General features: G+C 65.4%; 7 protein-coding genes across 7 annotated transcripts; 4 read left to right on the top strand and 3 right to left on the bottom strand.

Moving 5' to 3' along the window:
* Window positions 1-284: 284 nt before the first annotated feature.
* JCM10292_000454 (uncharacterized protein) lies at window positions 285-6,895 on the bottom strand (the record flags this gene model as incomplete). The annotated part of the gene is made up of 6 exons (XM_076652415.1): window positions 285-748; window positions 806-1,067; window positions 1,128-2,060; window positions 2,117-3,331; window positions 3,394-3,553; window positions 3,612-6,895. 6 exons carry the CDS (start codon window positions 6,893-6,895, stop codon window positions 285-287), a joined length of 6,318 nt encoding a protein of 2,105 aa, XP_076502026.1.
* An 848-nt stretch (window positions 6,896-7,743) lies between these two features.
* JCM10292_000453 (WD40 repeat domain-containing protein) lies at window positions 7,744-9,532 on the top strand (the record flags this gene model as incomplete). The annotated part of the gene is made up of 4 exons (XM_076652414.1): window positions 7,744-7,995; window positions 8,054-8,383; window positions 8,477-8,542; window positions 8,603-9,532. The coding sequence occupies 4 exons, from the start codon at window positions 7,744-7,746 to the stop codon at window positions 9,530-9,532; spliced, it is 1,578 nt and encodes a 525-aa protein (XP_076502025.1).
* A 1,582-nt stretch (window positions 9,533-11,114) lies between these two features.
* NUC1 (ribonuclease) lies at window positions 11,115-12,734 on the top strand (the record flags this gene model as incomplete). The annotated part of the gene is made up of 7 exons (XM_076652413.1): window positions 11,115-11,367; window positions 11,471-11,811; window positions 11,900-11,998; window positions 12,096-12,138; window positions 12,195-12,374; window positions 12,480-12,559; window positions 12,639-12,734. The coding sequence occupies 7 exons, from the start codon at window positions 11,115-11,117 to the stop codon at window positions 12,732-12,734; spliced, it is 1,092 nt and encodes a 363-aa protein (XP_076502024.1).
* A 472-nt stretch (window positions 12,735-13,206) lies between these two features.
* Window positions 13,207-14,261, bottom strand: JCM10292_000451 (cytochrome c oxidase subunit IV family protein; the record flags this gene model as incomplete). The annotated part of the gene is made up of 6 exons (XM_076652412.1): window positions 13,207-13,209; window positions 13,277-13,337; window positions 13,394-13,463; window positions 13,541-13,669; window positions 13,763-13,877; window positions 14,166-14,261. 6 exons carry the CDS (start codon window positions 14,259-14,261, stop codon window positions 13,207-13,209), a joined length of 474 nt encoding a protein of 157 aa, XP_076502023.1.
* Window positions 14,262-15,175: 914 nt separating this feature from the next.
* Window positions 15,176-15,862, top strand: JCM10292_000450 (uncharacterized protein; the record flags this gene model as incomplete). The annotated part of the gene is made up of 3 exons (XM_076652411.1): window positions 15,176-15,562; window positions 15,622-15,674; window positions 15,730-15,862. The coding sequence occupies 3 exons, from the start codon at window positions 15,176-15,178 to the stop codon at window positions 15,860-15,862; spliced, it is 573 nt and encodes a 190-aa protein (XP_076502022.1).
* A 295-nt stretch (window positions 15,863-16,157) lies between these two features.
* On the bottom strand, window positions 16,158-17,577 carry RPN8 (proteasome regulatory particle lid subunit RPN8; the record flags this gene model as incomplete). The annotated part of the gene is made up of 5 exons (XM_076652410.1): window positions 16,158-16,334; window positions 16,393-16,803; window positions 16,876-17,066; window positions 17,142-17,234; window positions 17,394-17,577. The coding sequence occupies 5 exons, from the start codon at window positions 17,575-17,577 to the stop codon at window positions 16,158-16,160; spliced, it is 1,056 nt and encodes a 351-aa protein (XP_076502021.1).
* A 685-nt stretch (window positions 17,578-18,262) lies between these two features.
* Window positions 18,263-20,112, top strand: RCL1 (rRNA-processing endoribonuclease; the record flags this gene model as incomplete). Its single annotated transcript, XM_076652409.1, has 6 exons — window positions 18,263-18,324; window positions 18,620-19,103; window positions 19,173-19,300; window positions 19,366-19,491; window positions 19,554-19,838; window positions 19,905-20,112. The coding sequence occupies 6 exons, from the start codon at window positions 18,263-18,265 to the stop codon at window positions 20,110-20,112; spliced, it is 1,293 nt and encodes a 430-aa protein (XP_076502020.1).
* Window positions 20,113-20,231: the final 119 nt, after the last annotated feature.

Genomic DNA, 20,231 nt, shown 5'->3' with positions numbered 1-20,231 from the left:
GACTCGTCGGGCGATGTGCCACACGCTTTCTCCCAACATTTGAGCCGCTCCTGCAGATTGATACAGTCGTAGTCGCTGAACATCCCGCCGCAGAGAGGCGCGAGCTAAACAGACGCGGAGAGCAGACACCCCTTCTCTCCCGACCGCAGAAGAGCTCGTGAAACGGGTGGCCATGCAGCTGTACAGAGCAGCGAAAATGAGTAGGGCTGTACACGAGGTGGGAAGGTCTATGCTAGGGGCAGGACTATGCACAAAGGGAAACATGGGAGCGGGCGACAGACGCCTCACGCTCGCGACACCTTCACGAAGTCGCCGTCGTCTCGGGTGAAGACCATCTCGGTCTGCGGACCGGCGAAGCGCTCCTGCGACTCGGTCGAGAGCGAGGGAGATGGCGCGGGTTTCTCGAGCAGGACAGGCGAATCGCCGTCGTCAAAGTCCATGTCGACGTCGTCCGCAGCGGGAAGCGGTACCGCCGCCGCCGACGCTGTGCGATTGTCACAGAAGGGATTGCTCCCGCCCTCGCCATCGAGCATGAGCGAATCTTCGACCTCGACGGAGAGGGAAGCCTTGGAGGCATGCTGCTGCAGAGGCGGGCGCACGGGCGAGGACGGCCGGTCGTCCCACCCGCGTGGCAGGGGAGCATAGAAGTCGGCGACGGGTTGGCGCACATCGCGGTCCGGCGATTCGCCGAGAACAGCAATGAGATCGCGGACGGGACCTCGCGAGGAAATGTCGGAGTAGAGGGTGTCTGCGAATCGTCTGTCAGTTTCGCGCCGGTTCTTGTCCGGCGCGGGACCGGACGCACGAGTTCGGCAGGCTTCGCCAATGACGCGCGCGACGGCAATGCGCACGCTGACAACCTTGTCATGCGCAAGAGTCGAGAGCGTCGGGAGCAGGTGCTCTTCGAACAAGTCGGTCGAGATTTCCGCGCGAACGCAAGCGAGTGCAACCGAGACATACGTCGCACGATTGCGGTAGCTCGAGTCGCTGCTGAAGACGAACAGGAAGGCGAGAAGCTTGTGGCGCGCCGTTGTCACGGACAGGCTCGCTTCGAGCATGGGCGGAACCTGTTGCGCATGCAGGGCGTCAGCGACGTTGCGGGACTTAAAGAACACAGGACAACGCACAGCCAAGACAGCCTGCTCTCGGACCGCAGCAACAGCATCCTTGAAGGCTCGGACGAGGACGCCAAGAACGGCATCGGCGCCATCGTTCACGATGCACGCCGGCCCGACGTCGGCGAGGAGTTTCGCGACATGCTCGCGTTGCCGCCAGAGCCGAATGTCGTTCCAGGCTTCGCCGAGCGATGCGAGCGCCCGTGCCGAGCCTTCCGGCGAGAAGGACTGCAAGAGAGACGGCAGGTTCTCTAGGACGGCCGCCTGGATGTTCTCGACGTCGCGCAGGAACCACCCGAGCGGCTCGAGTAGCGACTGGTCGCATTGTTCGGGTCCAATGATCTTGGCGACCTCGTGCAGCGACGACGCGAGGCTCTGGCGAACCTTCTCGACGCGGTCCTGGCACAGCGCGCGGTGATGGTCGCGCAGGACGTGCCAGTTGCTGCGGCCCAGCGTGAGGACGACGGCGGGGAAATTGAAGGCAGTGAGGATTTCTCGGTCGGGGTCGTGCGTCGTCGTGCACGGTCGAATGGGGGACCACGTTTTGGAAGCCTCGAGGAGCGCCATGGGCGGCGTCTCGAGCGAGCTCTTGAGCGGCGAATACGAGATGGGAGGGAGAGGCGCCGGCGAACTGGTGAGTGACGGCACGCTAGGTGGCGCCTCGTCGGCGTCCGGGTCGATTGGCTTGCCGAGGAAGAACGACAAGAGCTCCTCGGGCACCCCATGCGGATCCTCGTGGAAGAGGTAAACGAGCTCGCCGCACACTTCAAGAGCACCACTCCGCACATTGCGGTTGTCGTCGGCGGCGAAGTGCGTGATGGCGCGGATCGCTTGCTCGCGGAGTGAAGGGCGGGAAAGGCGCTTGTACAAAGACGGAAGGGCGAGCACCGCAGCACGACGGACATGCCACAAGTCGTCGCGGGCGTACGAGTCGTGCAGCGGGATCTGCGTAAACACGCGTCAGCGGGAGTCGAGAGACACGATGGCGGAGCAAGACGCACCGCTGTAGTCCGAACGGCTTCCTCGTCGAGGCACTTGGCGAGGGACCCGAGTGCCTGCACGGCCTCCTTACGCACGTAGAACATCGGCTCGTCCTTCATGCGCGCGATCTCGGGGACGAAATGCTCGACGAGGACCTGCGAGTCGAGGCACTCGGCGTTCGAGATGGCCGCGACGAGGCTCATCGCGACCATCTTGCCGATCGATGCCTCCTCTTCGGCGCCTAGATCGGGCGAGAAGGACGAGTAAATGGGCTCGCCAAGCGAAGACGACGGCGGGTGGAACGAAAGATCGCCTGGCTCGGGAACCTTGTCGGCCGGGACGATGGGCGACTCCTCCGTCGTGGTCTGCGTAAGCTGCAGCGCCGCCTCGAGCCGGTCGGGTCGCGCGGTCGACGTGCCGAACGAGGTGCTCCAGCCTGAATAGTCATTCGTGTCGTCGCGATCGCCGAACGTATTCAGCCCGGCGAGCCAAGCATCGTCGATTGGCTCCTCCTCGGGACTCATGAAGAGGGTTGGGTTGGTGATCTCGTCACGCTCGAGGGGGGGTAAGGACTGTGGCGGCGCCGGTTCCTTCTCACCCTCTCGAGACGCCGGCTGGCTCGTCGAGCTCTTGCCGTCCATGTCGTCGTCCCTCGCCGATCGGTCAGCCTCGTCGTCCTGGTCGAGTCGTGCGAGGCCGAGCACGATGCCGCAGATCATCTCGTCTTCTAGCGTTTGGCGCGCCTCGTCCGTCAAGTCATAGACGTGGTGGTGCGACTCGTCCTTGTCGCTCTCGAGAGAAGGTCCGAACGGGTCGACCGGGCCGAAAGAGAACTCGGGACCACCAGCATCGTCCACTGCCGCGAGCGGGGTGGGCTTGTTCCGCAGTCGGCAGAGGAAGCGGACAAGGGCGGCTTCCGTTGCTTTGGCAACGTAGACCGACTGGTCGGTCAGGAGAGCGCCGAGAAGCGATGTGAAGGCGGTCGCCGAGATTGACGGAGCTTCGGACGAGGTCGGAAGAGGGGCGTTCGAGGCGGAAGGAGAGGTCTTCGACGTGGTAGGCGGCGTTGATGCGTCGGACGCTGTCGGGAAGAAGTTGGACGAGGTGGGCGAGGTCTCGACGGACGAGAGTGACGGCTGCTGCGGTGCCGTCGGCCGTTCGCCTAACGTCTCGACGGATGCGGGCGTCTCGTCTTCGTCGCTGGACGAACCGCCGAGCTCATCGAGTGGGCAGCTCTGCAGTCAATTTCAGGTCAGTTGGTGTGCGCAGTTGACGGATGATGCACGGCTTGACGCACCGAGAAGAAGTGCCACATGACGCGGTCGAGCTGAGGCGCAAAGACCTCCTTGACGCTCTCCTCCTCGATGAGGCCGGCCAAAAGCGGCAGCACGTACTCGACCGCCTCGCAAATGTCGACGCCGGGCAGCCAGTCGGCGAGGAAGTGCGCGACACGGGCTCTGCACGAGCGAATTGCGTCAGCGACGTGTCCACGAAAGGCGACGGAGCAGGCCGCACCGATCCTCGAGCGCGTCGCTCTTTGCGCACACAAAGATGCGCTCGAGCGCCGACAGGCTCTCCTCGTCAATGGCGAGCATCCCCTCGTCCTCGTCCGCGCCCTCGGCGCCAGCCTCGCCGTCGTCTCCGCGCGCAAGCGCATCGACCTGCATGTCCTCGCCCGGACTCGGCGCCCCCTCGCCGTCTTCCTCTTCGATGGCCTCCTCGCTCGGCGGCGCGCTCGCGCCAGAGATGCCGAGCGCCTCGAGGATGCTGATGCGCTCGCGCTCGCCGCTGCTCCTCCTCCTCGACTTCGCTCCCGCGCCGGCGAACCCGCCCACCTCGCCCGACCCGTCGTGGTCGTCGTCGTACCCCGCCCACGGGTCATCGTCGTCGTCGTCCGAAGACGAGAGCAACTCGCCATCCTCGTACGCGGACGTGTCCTCCCAGCTCGGCGAGCGCTCGAGCAGCGGGACCGCAGCCTTGTTGGCGCTCTTCTTGCTCGGCAGGACGGGCGGAGTCGGCGGCGGCGGCGTCTTGGGGATCGTGACGCCCTCGCTCGCAGACAGCGGCGACGGCATTGTCGTGCTCGCGCTCGATGAAGTCGGGAGCGAGAAGTACGACGGCGCGGTTTCGACGGGCGAGATCGAGAGCTCGAGGTGCTCGGGCGTGCCAATCGGCGACGAGGTGCTCCCCGCTGCCGAGACGGGGACCGCGAGCGAGGCGAGATTGGCGGGCACGGGCGGCGCGAGCGCCGACAGCGAGGAGGACGAGGCGGGCTGGGAGGTCGTCGGCGAGGTCGAGACAGCCTCGTCTGCCGCTTCTTCGCGCGGCGGCGAGCGCACCTCGACGTCCGCGAGCGGCGCCCACACGCCCTCGGGCACGCCTCCGAGCCCGAGCCCAGGGCTGAGCATCGGGCCCGCCTCGGTATCGCGCCTCTCGTCCGCCTCGTCCTGCTCCCGCGCCTTGTGCCTCTGCGACTCGTCCGCCTTCCCTTCTTCCCCCTCCGGCTCCGCCTCACCCTCTGCCACCTCGTTCCCACCCGCCGCAAGCGTCGTAGGCGGGCTGGCGAGCGGGCTATGCACCCTCGGCTTGTGCTGCCCCCTCACGCCGCTCGCCACGCCCGCGAGCGCGATCCTTCCCGGGGGCGTGAGCACGCGCCCGGCCTTAGCGCTGCTCCCGCGCCCGAGCGCATCGTCCTTCCCCGCGGGCCCGTCCTCGGAAGCCGAGGGCCGCGCACCGGAAGAGTCCGGCGAGCGACTCCGGCTGCGAGAGCGGCTGCGCGACCGGCTGCGCTCGCGCGCAAAGACCGCCGCGGCGGCGAGGTCCTTGGCCGTGAGCGTCGCAGCGGGCGCGGCGGAGGAGGACGAGGACGAGGAAGAAGCGCTCGCGGGAGGCGGCGCGAGCGGGAGCTGCACCGGCGAGCGGTGCGGCGACGGCGGGGCGGGCGCGTCGGGGAGGGCGGTTGTCCGTGCGCGGGGAGAGTGCGGGAGCGGCGGTGGAGCGGGCGCGGCCGAGAGCGGGAAGGGGAAGGCTGTCGGCGCAGCCGTGACGAGTGGCGGAGAGGAGGAGGGGACGAAGGAGGAGGGGGACGCCGAGCTCGACGCTGCGGCGGCGAGCGGAGGGTGCGGACTGATCGCTGCAGGCGGTGGCGACAGAGGTGCCGACGCGCCCGGCCTCGTAGCTGCGAGCCCCGAAGTCGCGGGCGGCGAGAAGCGCGGCGGGGGCGAGAGTGTCGGCCCGGCGGGGAACGCCGCATCGACGGGCACGACGCCCGGCGCGGGCCCGAACAGCGCCAAAGTCGGTGGCGGCGAGCCCGAGTGCCGCGCCGCAGCGAGGCTCGGCGAGCGCTGCTGCTGCTGCTGCTCGCTCGCGTCTTGCCGGAGGTACAGCGACGCGGGCGACGCGGCTGCGCTCGTCGCTGCGCGCGAGAGCGAGCCCGAGCGCGCGCGCCCTGGAATCGGGCCGGAGGCGCCGCTCGGCGAGACGGGCGAGTGCTCGCCGGGGAGCGGGAGCGGGAGCAGCGGCGGGCTCGACATGGACCCGCGGCGGGGCGCGGTCGCGAGCGGCGGCGGGAGGGACGTGGGCGGGACGACGAGGTCGTCGGCCATGGCCTCGTCGAGCGCGTGCGCAGCGGCATTCTCGACCGCGTCGAACAGCAGCGCGGGACCGGGTTCGTCGTCGGGCGAGTTGCCAAAGTGCAGCGCGAGCGGGGAAGGGTGGTGGTGTGGGTGCGCGAGGGTCAAGGGCGACGAGGGGGACGACGGGCCAAAGGGCGGAGAGTGGGGCGTCTGGCGGGCGTACGCGCCGCTCGTCCCGCTGCTCGGGTTGGACAGCCGTCGCGAGGGAGAGAGGGTGAAGCCGCTCGCGGGCGAGGCGGGCGAGCTTGAGCGTGGCGAGGGCGCGCCATACTCGGCCGTGACGGGCAAAGGGTCGAGCGTAGGCGAATGCATGTGCGACCGCACGCCCTGCAGCAGCGCGGCGTGCGAACTCGCATGGTGGTGCCCGTGGTGGTGCCCGTGATGCCCGTGCCCGGGCGAACCCTGCTGCTGTTGCTGATGCGCCTGCTGCGAGGCATGCAGCTCGTGCAGCACGGCGTGCGTGTGCTGCGCGTGCGCGATCCCACCGCCCGACGGCGACGCGCCGCTCCCAGACCCGCTCGGCGTGCGCGCCCTCGGGCCCCCGGTCGGGCTGCGCGGGAGCGCGATAGGGCTCGTACGCCCGGCACTCCCAGCACCGCCGCCGGCGCCGACGCCATCGAGCGCCGAGCCTGTCACGAGGCGCGAGAGGCCAGACGGGCTGACCTTGCGCAGCATGCTGCTGGCATCGGCAGACGCTCGTCTCCGCTCGGGCGACGTCGGGCTCGCGGCACCGGTAGACGAGGGGCCAAAGTCGAAGCCGGGCGGGCTGACGCTCTGCGTGCGGCGGTGGCGGCCGCCGCGCGGGACAGAGCCTGGCGCGAGCGGGCTTGGCGCGACGAGGGGCACCGAGAGAGAGCTCGAGCGGTTGTGCCCGTTACCGAAGCCGGTCCCTGTGGTCGACAGCGAGCCGAAAGACCAGGTCGAGGTGAGCGGGAGCGCGCCGGGGAGGGCAGAGGGCGGAGAGACGGGCGGCGGGATCGGGTCGGGGAAGAGCGTCGGAAGGGGCATGCCCGGCATGGGATTGGGCGAGCCCGACGAGATTGACGTCGAGCGTGGCCGTCCGCGGACAGGCGGTCGAGACGATGCCGCAGAGGGAGAGGTCGACATGGAGAGAGAAGGGACGGCAACGGGCGAGGAGGAGGAAGAGGCGGCGAGATCCGCCATGCTGGGCGTTGTCGTCAGGGCGCTCTGTTGCCAGAGGAGTAATGCAGTCAGTACGGAGCTCGATCAAGCAACGGATGCTGCCGCTGGTGTGCACGACGGTGCGTGCAGACGAGGCGGACGCGGATCGCCGAGACCGCGTCGATCGCTGACAAGCGCGGGTAGCAGGGCACGGCATCTACCGAATGAGCTCCTGCAACGCTAGTCGAGCTCGACCGGCGCAGCGAGATTCGAGTGGCTCGGGAGTGCGCCTCGGGGAAGTGTGCGATGAGCGCGATGTCGCCACCCTGCCGCCTCGCCGAGGTGTGCTGCTTGGGCCAGCGTGCCTGTGCTCTGTCGACGAGCTCTGTGAGACTGACCTGGGGCCCTCGAGGGAAGGTGGCGGCGCCGAGGCGGTGTCGCTGCAGATGCGGGTCGACGCGAGGAGCAGGCTGGCTGGGGCGTGTCTTGTCGCGTGCAGTCGTGTGTGGTGTGACTGGCTCGAGTGCTCAGCAGCTGGCGGGCATCGGGTGCGCGGGGAGTGCGGGTGCGGCGAATTGGGATGCTGAGACGAGCGGCGGCGAGGCGAGGCAAGCGGCGGGGAGGGGCAGCTGACTGAGTGGGTGAGCGTGCAGCGGGGCGAGTGCAGTGCCTGCGTCGCTCGCTCGCACCACGCACTGCTCGCGCGCGCTCAGAGTCGAGAGTGCGCTTAGAAAGTGTCCCCACCTCTTCGCCCTCGCTTGCTCGTCCCTCGACGCGACTCTGCCGCACTCTCTGCGCACGCTGCTTCCTCGAGCTCAGGAGCGACTGCGACGGACACACAGACTCGCCTGCTCCCACACAGGCACCCGCACTCCCGCCCACCCCCACCCATGGACCCTCCACCGCCCCGTCTCCCGCTCTCGCTGCCCTACGTCGCCCTCCAGCCCTCGCTCCCGCACGTCCTCGGCGACATCGCCCACCCCGACTCGTCCGTCGCAACCGAACACGCCTGGCTCTCCGTCTACCGCGACGCCGAGAGCGCACATGCCCGCTTGCGCGTCTCCGAGGGCGACGCAGACGGATCCGTAGACGTCGATGTCGTCGAGGGGCAGGACCGCGTCACCCTCGACATGCTCTCGATCGTGCGTGCTCTGCCCTCCCGCCCGTTGACCACACCTCTGACCTGTCGCCCGCCCGCAGAGCGAGTTTGTCGTCTCGTGCCCCTCGCTCTCGCTCCCACCCACCGTCGCCCTCCTCCCTTCGCCGCACCTCAACCCCCTCACCTCGTCGTCGTCCCGAGCAGCGCGCAACCCGACGACGCAAGAGTCCCCCGCCCCCTCGTTCCTCTCGACTGCCCCGCGCGCAGTCGACTCGTTTGCCCTCTCGCCCGACGGCAAGCGCGTCGTCCTCGCGGGCAGGGACGGACAGGCGAGGGTCGTAGAGGTCGTGCAGTACGAGGGCGGGAGGGTCGGGAAGGGCAAGGAGACGGCACTGAGGGGCCATGTCGGCGACCTCGTCGCATGCGAGTTTGTCCGTTGCTCTCACTTCCCACGCTGGCCCTCCTCATACGCGTCGATCAGTGTTCACCGAGAGCTGCACGCACTCACACGACCATGCCTGCAGTTCCCGTCTAACGAGGTCATCGTCACTGCCGCTTCCGACATGACCATCCGCATCTTCTCCGCCCTCGTGGGTTCTTTCCCCTTGCTGCTCTTGTGCCACCTCCAATTTCTGACTCTCCGTGCTCAGGACGGTTCCTCGCCACGCGTTCTCGCCTGCCCGCCTCTCCGCCCCACGTCCCTCACCCTCCTCCTTTCCCCTCCCGGCTCGAACGGGCCGCACAAGGGCCGCCACTTCCTCTCGACCTCGCTCGCCGGCACCCTCACGCTGTGGGACCTCTCACTCGCACCCTCGTCCTCTTCCGCTCCTTCCTCCTCCTCCGACGCCGCCGCCGTGCGGAAATGGACCTTCCCGCACCCGCTCTCGTCCGGAACCGCGTTCCTGTCCTCTCCTGCCGGCACCGACGAGGTCCACGCGGAAGCCACCGTCGACAGCGCCTGCGCCGGGCGGTACGCCCTCGTCGGCTCGACGCACGGCGACGTGCGTCTCGTCCCGCTCTCCTCTGCGCCCGGCAGCACCGAGGACGGGCGCATCATCGCGCGCCTGCCCGGCGCAGCCAAGAGCGCGATCGACTCGCTCGCGGTGCTCGCCCTCTCCTTCTCCTCCTCCGGCGGAGGACGAGGCTGGCTCGTCGCCGCCGGCGCGCGCGACGGGTCCGTCTCGATCTTCCGTCTCCCGCGCGCGGCGCTCGACGGGGCAGAGGCGGAGCTCGTCGCTTCGTGGCGTCGGACCGCAGGCGGAGCGAGCGTCAACGAGGTGCGCTTGTCCCCGCGCCTGCGGACGGGCGGGCCCCTCGCTCTCTCGGACGACGAGGAGGAGCAGGAGGAAGTGAGCGTCCTCGTCGCGCCCTCGGACGGGCTCGCGTACCGCGCCGTCGTCGCACCCGCGACCGGCGCCGTCCGCGTCGTGGAGGAGTTTGTCGGGCTCGACTGCGAGCCCGCGACGGCGGTGAGCGAGGACGCGAGCGGGAGAGTGTGGGTCGCGGGCGGAGGGGCGGACGGCGGGCTAAGGGTGTATGAGCGGGGCGGGGTGGATGCGGGAGGGGCGCGAGGCGACTGATAAGGTTGCTGGTTGGGCAACTCGCCCGAGGTTTCTGGGAGCGCGTGGGGAGGCTGAGAAGGTTGCTCAGACTGCTTGAGTCGCTGCGATTCGCCTTTGCCATGCACGTGGCTTGTGCGGTTGGCGTAATCCGCGCCCTGCTGCTGCAGCTGGCCCTTCGCTCGACCGGGGCGTTTCGACATGAACGCCTTCGTCGGTTCTTCCTTTTCTTCTTGAGGCATTACGCTCTCTGTCCTCCACCATGGCTTGTTTCGCTCCACTCACGCTTTATCCGCCCCGCACTCTCCGTCGGATAAGCAGCGGCTGGGCCTCTTGCGGCCTGTCCAGCGGCGCGCAGCGAGCATCGCCTCACTTGCTCCTCTCAAGGATGGGATCAACCCCCTTCCCGCGCGGTTGCCGGACGCTTCGCAGCTTTCCTGTCTCATGTCCAATCTTGGCGGGACGAAGGAGCGACTCGTGCAGGGTGTACGGAGGTACGGATCGACGAGGCTGGCTTGCGCGGACCTCCTTCCTTTTTTCCGCTCCCAACTTGAGTGGCTGCTGCCGTACCGCCGAGCTGAGTGAGACATCTCTTCGGCTCCATCGCCACTCACGGTGCGCCTCTCGAATAACAACCTGTTCCTTGGGTCGTCGAGCTGACCTCCTGCCGAGTCCGTAGAAGCCGGCCTCGTCCGGTGCGACGCCATCGTCAAAAAATCGTCGTCTGTCTTGTCAGGTTCGCTTGTAATGCCCGTTCAGTAATTCTGGCATCGTCAGCTAACGGTCCGCGTGGTACCTGTCTCTCCCGCGCGCTCTGCAGCGCCACACGCATCCGCTTCACGCGCTCACGACGCACAATCTCGGCGACTTGCTTTCGTCAGACGTCTACGCTGACGACAGGCACATCGAGATGCACACCAGTCCTGGCCGCCTTGTCCGCAATGACGCTGTCAGTGCTGACGACGAGAGTGCCGAGAAGGTGCGGGACCGGTGACGGCCCAGGTTGGCGTATGGTAGAGATGGGGGCTCGGCGATGTGGTGCAGAGCTTGACCGTGGTGGGCGAAGTACCTGCGTTGGATGCTGGTACGCGACGAAACAGACACTCAAGGCCTGAAATCGAGATTTCGAAGCTCTCCTTCCGCCATCTTCAACGTGGACGCAGCTAGCGCTTGACCAGATGTCTCAGGCCGCTGTTGCCGGTTGTGCAGCAATCGGAACCCGCGGACGAGCAGGTCAGCATCATCGAGCAGCATATAAGAGAAGGCGTGTAAGGACACTGCGTTCGCGCTGCAAGATCGTGCTGGAGACCTCACATGCGCAGCCAGAGTACGAACGAAGGCTCGAAAGCGGTTCGGCGGCAAGGAGGACAACCCGACGCGAATCGAGTCGGGAGGTGCAGCAGGAGCAACCGCTCAGTGGAGCTCATTTTGACCGATTCGGAAGTAAAGCGCCTTTGCAAGTGTAGCCTTGACACGCCACGGATCACCGAAACAAGATTAGCACGTCGAAGTCGGAGTGCAAGCGTGAGCACTGATGAGCGGAGCTCGAGGTCAGCCGTTCCGCACCGCGTCCTTCGGCTCCGATTCCTGCTTTTGAGCGAGAATGAGCTCCAGTGTCGTGCACTTGACCATCGCAGCCGCGTCTGGCCTCGTGCTGGGCGCGGCCGGCGCACTCTCCTACTCGCGTCCGAAGCAGCCTCAGCCCGGTCAGCAACCGCAGCAGCAGCCGAGCGGCGGCTTTCCGGCTGCGAGCGGTCCTCCGGGAGTCTTCCCAGGCGAGCGCTCGGGCCTTCCGGCACAGGTGGTACAGGGAGGTCTTGCGGTTCGGGACAGGGTGGTGAACGGCGCTTCCATCGGTGCGTGCGCGTCTCCTTTCGTGTTTCGAAGTCGTGGAGCTTATCAGGCGACTCGAAATACCCTCTCGGCTCACTCCTGGCGTCGATCGTCACTGCGTTGCAGGTCCAATCTCGGACCTTCTCATGCGTACGGCCTACACTGCCGCGTACGACCGCCGCAACCGCATTCCCGCCTGGACCGCCGAGCACTTGACGGCCGCGAGCCTGAAGAGCGGCGGCGGCGACCGCCAGAATGCCATCTTCCGCGAGGACGGAGAGGTGCCGGACATGTTCCGCGCCAAACTGCTCGACTACTTCAAGAGTGGGTACGACCGCGGGCACATGGTCCCGGCGGCGGATGCGAAGCAGAGCCAGGAGGCCATGTCCGAGACGTTCTTGCTCTCGAACATTGCGCCGCAGGTTGGGGAGGGCTTCAACCGTCACTACTGGGCTTACCTTGAGGCGGTGCGTTGCGCTTCTATCGACTGGCCTCTTGCTGCAACCGCACCTTTCAACGACCGGCATGCTGACCTTTCCCGCTTGTGTGGTGCAGTTCTGCCGCAATCTGACTCAATCGTTTGACGATGTCTACGTCTTCACCGTGCCTCTCTTCCTCCCGAAGAAAGACCCGCGAGACGGCAAGTGGCGTGTGGTGCGTTTCCCTCATCCTCATGAACCTGCCCTCAGCGCGCGGGACCGTGCCGCCCGGCCGGCACACTTTTGCTCATTGCCGTCTTTGCCGCGCACAGTCGTACGAGATGATCGCTCCTCAAGGCGGTCCCCCCTCGATTGGTACGTCGATTGATCTTGACAGCTCAAGCGCTCGACGCTGACGGCCTACTTCACAGCCGTTCCCACGCACTTTGCCAAGGTCCTCCTGTGCTCGCGCACGCCGCGTTCCTCGTCCCTTGCGCTCGTCAAGCCCTCGGGCGGGTTCGGCGACGGCAAGGAGTGGGTCCAGGGCGCGTTCGTGCTGCCGAACGATCCGATCCCGGATGAGACTAGGCTGGAAGGCTTCGTCGTGCCTGGTACGTCGCTCACGACTGTTCAGCGCTCAAAGTCTGCCCCGGTCTGCATTCAGCGCAATTTATTCCGACTGACTTGTGCTGACTCGCCCTATCGCAATGCTGCAGTTGAGGCGGTCGAGCGTGCCGCGGGACTGTCGATCCTCCCTGCCGAGCTTAAGGCAGGAGGCGCGAAGGAGTTGTGCCGGGTACGTTCCGGATCTTCATCTTGCGTTCAACCCTCATCTACGAAGGTACGGGTGTTGACGCTGGTTGTTCCTACCACAGGCGATCAAGTGCGAAGTCGTGGTTCGCCGCTTCGACGATGCGCAGAAGAAGCTTGGCGGAGGTCGCCCGCAGCCGCAGCGCCGGCAGACGATGTAGAGCCAGAGTCACAGATGTCTGGCAAGAGAGACGTGATGGGCTGATGGTGGAGGTCGTGGTGGTGACTTCGACTTTGTCTCGCAACCCCTGCATCGCATCTATCGTTCCCGCTGTCGCGGACAGTTGTTCCGAGCCGCGCGCAGTGATAGAGAATGCTGAGCTTGCTGTATTGCCCCTCCGCTCCCACCTCGAACGCGACACACACAAAGACAGAAAGCCCGCGGCACACAGCGCCGACCGGTCCACGCCTTCTCCGATCGCTGCGCTAGAGACGACACGCGGGCACGGTAGATGGCATGGGACGGGATAAGAGATGTGGCAACGGAAAGATGAACGACAGAGGAAATGGAAGAAGAGCGAGGGAGGGAGGAGCGGAGGTGTGGGAGAGAAGGCCGAAGGGTCGTGCACGGCTTTTCGACGGGTAGGTATGGCGGTGGAGAGGAAGAGCGCAACGCAAGGTGTGGGGCGTCGCTTACTGTCGGACGGGATGGGGAAGTCAGCGGCAAGCGGTGGGGATGGAGATTGAGGAGAGGTTGACTGACGAAGGTGACCTGACCCTTGCCCTTGTATGATTGGGAGGAAATGCCAGTGAACGGGTCCGACCTGCATGTGCACTTCCGTCAGTAAAGCGCAAAGCAGGTGCGCGAGGCATGACGCGCCTGTTCTCCTTCAACTGCTCGTTCGTGGCCTCCTGCCACTCCTTCGTGACCGTCTTCGGGGTCTCCGCGCCTACGCTCGTCTTTCGATAGTCAGTAATGTTCGAAGAGAGGCGTGGAGCGCAGCGGCTGCCGAGGGAGAGAACGCACCGCCACGGCGGATGAGGTAGAAGATGACGCTCGCAACACCGACCGCGGCGAGGGTGCCAGCGACGGTCTTGCCAGCATTTGCCTGGATAGGCTCACGCGGGCCATGGGGGCCGAACGCGACGTAGTAGGCTGTTTGTGTGCGAATGCAGAAGCGAGACGAAGCGGGGGGACGAGGTCAATTCGTCGAGCCCTTGCAACATCGACACGGGACACGCAACGCACCAGCCTTCTTCTCGTCGAGCGAGAGCTCCTTCCAGTCCTTCTTCTGCAGCTCCTCAAGGTGCTTGAACGTCTGCTCCTGCTCCTCAACCGAGAGCGACTTCCACGACGCCTCGATCTGCTCGCCCGGGGGTCGCACGCGGGACAGGAGCGGCGAGAAGAGATGCGGGCAGATCACACAGGCCAGGCGGTCATGCACGGCGCGGCGAGACGGAGGCGAGGGGAGCCGAGTCGCGCAGGATCGGGTTGGTCGGCGGGTGCGCGCGAAGATGCACGTTGTCGTCGGCGGGCGGGTCGAGTGGGCGGGGCAGTGGGTGAAGCAGGGTATGCAGGGCAGCCTGGTCAGCAGCTTACCCGTCACAGAGGCGCGGCGGGGCCAGATGACGAGGGGCGAGGCAAGACTCACGTTGCCGAGCGAGACGGGTGCGGGCGTCGCGGCGGTCGACGCTGCGCGGGTCGCGAGGGCCGGGCGGGCGATGCGGAGGACAGACGAGCGGAGCATGGCTGAGCGGGCGGGCGGGTCTGGGCGGGGAGCGGACGGCGGAGGGAGCAGCCGCTGGGCCAGCGCTCGCGCGCTCGCCCGTCGCCCCTCCCCTGCTCGAGCCGCGCGCGCTTCTGCGCTTTCTCCTTCGCCGCCCTTCTCGCCGGGCACACCCGCACTCTTGCGAGCTGAGCACGCCTGCACTGCCTGTGCAGCCTTGACTTCCTTGCCGCCGTGCCGAAACCGCCTGCTTGCCGCTTGCTCGTTTCCGACCCTTGCCGCTCCTCGTCGTCCGGCCGACCCTGCTTGCGGTTCAGAGGGGGCGGAAGCTCGTATCAGGCGAGACGAGATGGACCGAGCCTGGCTGCAACATACATGTGCGCATCCAGCGAAGCAATTGCCTGTGCCCACGACTGCATTGTCACACCACGTGCAGCGCTCTGCAAGCGATCGGCGCAAGTCACTACTGGTACCAGACCTGCCCTACTTGCCTATTCGCCGTACACTGCTCCACCGAGTGCCCGCCTGGCCACCCGCAGCTTGAGTCGCCGCAGTTTCCGAAGCTGCCCCTTCCGCTCTCTCACGCTAGACCTGCCAGCTGGCACCGAGGCCTCGAGATTGGCGATGCGGTGCGCACTAGGCCTGCGGACACGGAATTTCCGTCGCGCCGCTGTGTCATGTTGCTCGCCTGCGACCTCGTTGGCTCCTCCCCTTCTACACATATACGGCCGCTCCCCTTTTGGAATTAAGTTTCGGGCTTGCCTGACGTACAAGTTCTGCATGAACGCTGTTGCTCTGCCATTCGCATGCGGTTCCTGCCGAGGGAAGCGCTGACGGCGCTTCCGTTCTTGTCCTTCGCTTCTTCTCCTTCCTCGCATCTCTGCTCCCCGCAACCTCTCGCACCCACGCACTATCCGCTTCTTGCGCCAGCAGTCATGACTACCACATCCGCCACGCTCTTTGCCCTCACTGCCATGGCCTTGACCGCAACGGCCTCACCCATCCTTCGCCAACAAACCATTCCTGCGACCTGCGGGCCGTCGGTCTTCGTCAATACAACAACCAACATAAGGCAATCCGGCAAACGCGTCGGATTCGGCTGGATTCCGCGCTACTCCGACGAGAATGGCCCGGAGCTGGTCAATGTCACGTATGACATGCTGCAGCCGTCGCTTCCCGAGCCTTACTGGATCATCACGGAGGGCGAGTACGACTTGCCGGGGGTGTACCGCATCCGTTTCCACAACGACATCGACCTGTGCCTTGCCAGCGATGACGGCCACCTCGCCTCGGCGCAGGAATGCACCGGCTCGGCTGCTGCAGTGCGTCCGGATGATTGCATGCTCCCCATCAGCGTTGAATCAATTGCTCGATATCGCAGTGGAACATCACCTGCACTTCCTGCGAGGAAGCTGGCGTCGCTTCGCAATGCAAGTGCGTCTTTCGTCTTGACAGAATCGACCGCTGCTCCAACCCTCTTCAATTATAGGTTCCGCGCTATCGACGTGGACCAGTGCGTCACCTACGCGGCCCCGGACGCTCTGGTCTTCAAAGATTGCCTCGGTCTCGACGGTACCAACACCACGCAGACCTGGGACTTCGATCAGGCGATGTACGCCTGATGGACAGGTCACAATAGGCAGTTCAGATTGGCCCTCGTGCCGCACACGCAACGGATCTTGACACCCAGACACTAGCTTCCTCGCTTCTCAGTCGCTTCCTCGTCTCGGCACTCCCGATTGTCACTTTTGTCGCTCCACCTTTGTACCCTTCCGTACCTAGCTTATCTCGCCTGCCTTTCAACGAGCTTTCATCGTGCTTGTCTCGCTACGTAATGCCGGCGAGATGCGGACGGCGTTCCCGTGAACGTCTCGAAGCCCGTCTGGAAAGCGACTTGCACTTGCCCTTGCACCCCGACTAGTGGCCCTTCTCGTTGCTGCCGTCTCCCGAGAACCACTCCTTCGCCTTCTGCGCGTCGCTCTTCTCTTCCTTCTTGCCCTCGTCCTTCTTCGCCTCGCCCTCCTTCTCCTCCTTCTGACCCTCTTCTTCCTCGTCACCCTCTGCTGCTTGTGCCGCAGTCTGCTTGTTCAGCACCTGTTGACGGAGCGACGTTAGCGACAAGTAAGGAAAGCGGGGATGAGGTGTAGCCTGCCAGATCGTGCAGCGCAATCACGGCGCGGATGAGCGACGAGAGATACATGACGAGGAGTTGATCATTCGTCGCGACGGTGAAGGGGCGCTTCGATCCGTCCGACGTCTCGCCACCGCGGACAGCCGCATCGAGGTTGGGCAGGAGGTTGAAGATGTCTTGAAGGTTGTACACGATCTGGTGGTTGATGGGGAGCTGGCCGGCGACGACCTGCTCGAGGTAGTCCTTGATCTCGCCGAGTCGTGTACTGAGACCCCGCAGGGACGACAGCTGATCTGCGACGCGCGACGAGAGGGTTCCGACCGAGAGGTTCTTGATGTCTCGCAGAAGGTGCTCGACACCGATCTCCTCTGCCTCCTCCGCTTCGATCGACGATGGCACGTGCACAAACGTCTTCTGCGACGCCGTCCCGTCCTGTTTATGCGCGAGAGTACGCTGTCAGCCATTCGCTATGTGCCAGGGTGAACAACGGGCGGGCGAACGCACGTCCTTGATTTCCTCCACCGCGAAGTAGGCATCCGTCGGGATTCCTCCCCCACCGCGCTCTCCATCTGGCCGCACATCGACGATGACCATGACGGGTTTGGGCGTGAAGCGCTTGATGACCTCGTTGATCTCGAGGTCGGATGCTCGCAGCCGCGGTCCCGTGTGGTACCAGCCGATGAGCTTCTCGCGCGCTGTGCGGTGATGCCCACATCAGCGCATCGCTCGAAGCTGAGTGTAGGAGCAGCAGCCTGTAGGGATAGGCGTACCGTTGACCTTCTTGAACATCTCGTTCATCGCCTCGATGTAGTTGTGGTCGAGGAACCATGTCCTCGGATCCTTTTCATCTTCTTCAAACGGTACTGTGTGCACACGACGAGCTGGCGGTGAGCATGCGGTTCACTGAAGCATGCGTCCTGTCATGTCGCCGGGAGCGACGACAACAAGGGACGGGCGCAGGTGCGCCTCTCCACGGCGTTACGAAGATAGGCTCCCAAGGGATCACGAGGTGGGTGACTGACCTGCGAACGAGTTGGCGACGTTGTAACCGCGAGGCCCGAGGTCCTGGCCCAGGAGGATGCCGACGACGCGCTTCTTGGTGTTCTTTGCGACGCGATGATAGTGGTCCTGAATGGACAGGAGCACAAGCGGGTGCACCACGCACGACTTGGCAGTCAGGGCGAGGACGCTGTCGGTGGTCGACATGGGGGGGACGATGACGACGCGCGAGGCGGGGCACGGGCGACGGGCAGGCTACGTCTGGTGCAGAAGTGGCAGCTGTGCACGGTCTCGTGCAGATGCAGCACGCTCTAGGTGGATCGAGCGAGGTGTTGTGCGGAGCAAGCCGAGTCCCTCGTCGTCGGCCCTCTCGTCGCTCGTCGTCTCCTCCGTTCCCTCACACGTCGGCAATCTCGGTTCTCAGTCGAGCGCCCCTCTTCGTCTGCGGCACAGTGAAGCTTCTCGGCTTTGCCGCATCCGACGCTCGTTGCCTTCACATGCACCCCGCTCGCTAGACGACGCTCATTGTCATCGCTCACTGCCTCCCGAACACGCTCGCCGACCGTGGAGCACATTGGCTGAAATGCTGTTACCTTGAACTGTCCCTCACTCCTCTCCCCGGACAGATGGCTCCATCAGGCTGTCGGAGGTCAAGGCTGCTGGGTATCCGTCATGCTCCCGCGCAATGCGCTCCTCTGCCTGCTTCGCTGTTCCGTGTGCTATGCAGCGCTTCACTGCTCGTCCGGATGGGTTCCCATCTCGAATGCCTTTCTCGCCGGGCGAGCCGGTGTCGGCTGATGGACAACCGCGACGGCTGCCGTGAGCCGCCTTCAAGCCGGTGCACGGCCGTCTCCTCGAGGTCATCGCGATGCACATCCGATTCAGCTGCAGCATGCCGCCTACTCGGGGCTGGCAGCCCTTCCTAGGCAGGAGAAGACCGCGGCACGGCCTGATGTGCGTCTTCCGCGAGAAGACCGTTCTGCGTTTGCGGTGGTAGTGTCGGGCAAATTACAGTACATTGGTCAAATGACGCGGTGAAGGTCCTCAGGCAGTAACCTGGAGTCCTCGTGAGAGCGTCAGGAAGACGGGTCCGCGGAGAAAGGATTGTCACCGCCCTCGAGCTTTGGCTCGCGCCGCTCCACCGCCTCATCAGCTCGAAGCCGTCGGGTCCCGTCCCGCCGCCTACGCACAGATGTGGGTGCAGCGCGCGCGTCTGGTTCACACGCACGCTAACTGGACGCTCTTGCAGGCCCGCGCCGACCTCCGACGGCGTTGCTGCTCCCCGCTCCTCCCGCGTCCTCGCGTTCACCGGTGCAGCGCACTTGCGCCACCGCCTCGTCCTGTCGCTGCTCTCCCGCCGCCCCATCCGCATTGACGGCATACGCGCCGACGACGACGAGCCCGGCTTGCGCCCGCACGAGGTCTCCTTCCTCCGCCTGATCGAGAAGCTCACCCAGGGCTCGCGTCTGGAGATCTCCTACACGGGCACCTCGCTCCTCTTCCACCCTGGCACGATACAGGGCGGCGCCGTCACGCACCAGTGCCCGAACGATCGCGGTCTTGGGTGGTTCCTCGAACCGCTGCTCGCTCTCGCGCCGTTCGGCAAGAAGGATCTCTCGTTGACCTTGCGAGGGTTGACAACCGACGGGCGGGATGCAAGTGTCGACACGATTCGCACGAGCGGGCTGCCACACTTGGCGATGTTCCTCGAGCAGGAGGGCGTCGAGCTGCGGGTGCGGACTCTCCTCCGGAGTCAGGCGCCCTCCCGCTCTGCGCTAACATCGTGAACATGTCTTCTGCAGATAACGAAGCGCGGTCACCCTCCCCTCGGTGGCGGCGAGGTCTCGTTCACCTGTCCATCGGTTCGGGCGGTGAAGAGCGGGTTCGACTTTACCAGCACTGGGCGGATAGCCAAGATCCGCGGCATCGCGTGCGTATCTTGTGATTCGGTGGGTAGCACTCCGGCACGATCTGATACGCTGCCAACCTGCGCAGGCACTCCGTCCGCGTGTCGCCGCAATTGGCCAACCGCCTTGTTGCCGCTGCTCGCTCCGTCCTCAACCGCTATATCCCCGACATCTACATCTACACCGACGTCTATCGAGGCGAAGATAGTGGAAAGTAAGTACTTGCCGCCGTGGCGTGCGAGTAGGTGCTCAGGTTGCTGATCCATCCGTCCGTAGGTCTCCCGGTTACGCTATCACCTTGGTCGGCTCTTCTACGTCGCATGTCCTGCACTCCGCCGAAGCTTCCTCCTGCCCCCCGTCCACCTCGTCCCCCTCGGCTGAACGCTTCACTCCGCCTGTTCCTGAAGACCTCGGCGTTCTCGCTGCACGCCTGCTTCTCGACGAAATCCGTCGGGGAGGTTGCGTTGACCGTGCTTGGGAGTGGCTGGTTACGACGATGCTGGTGCTCGGTGCGGAGGATGTGGGAAAGGTGATGTTGGCAGGGCCGTTCGACGCCTTCTTGTGCGATACTTCCTGCCTCCCTGCCGCTCTCCCAAGCACTCACCGTACTGTACGTTGCGCTCATAGGATCGAGCACTTGCGCGACCTGAAGGCCTTCTTCGGCACCACGTTCAAGATCAGGCCCGTCGTGCGGGACAGTCCAAGGGGCGAGGAGGCGAGCGGCGAGGACGCGGCGATGGATTCGACCCGTAACGAAGCCGCTCCCGGTTCGCAGGAGTTCGTGCTGAGTTGTGTCGGCACTGGCTTCACCAACACAGCCCGCAGAGCAGGCTAGGACGTGCCGTCCCCTTCACCGCGATTGTTGTACATGTGCTAGAGCGTCGTTCTGTTGTATCGCATGTCTCCGACTATCTACCGTCGTTCCAGGCTTATTGAGAGGCGCGGACCACCCAC

The sequence above is a fragment of the Rhodotorula paludigena genome (genome assembly GCF_050403205.1).
Source record: "Rhodotorula paludigena JCM10292 DNA, Rt_paludigena_JCM10292v1_ctg75, whole genome shotgun sequence".
Classification (NCBI taxonomy): Eukaryota; Fungi; Basidiomycota; class Microbotryomycetes; order Sporidiobolales; family Sporidiobolaceae; genus Rhodotorula; species Rhodotorula paludigena.
This window is presented reverse-complemented; position numbering and strand designations above follow the sequence as displayed.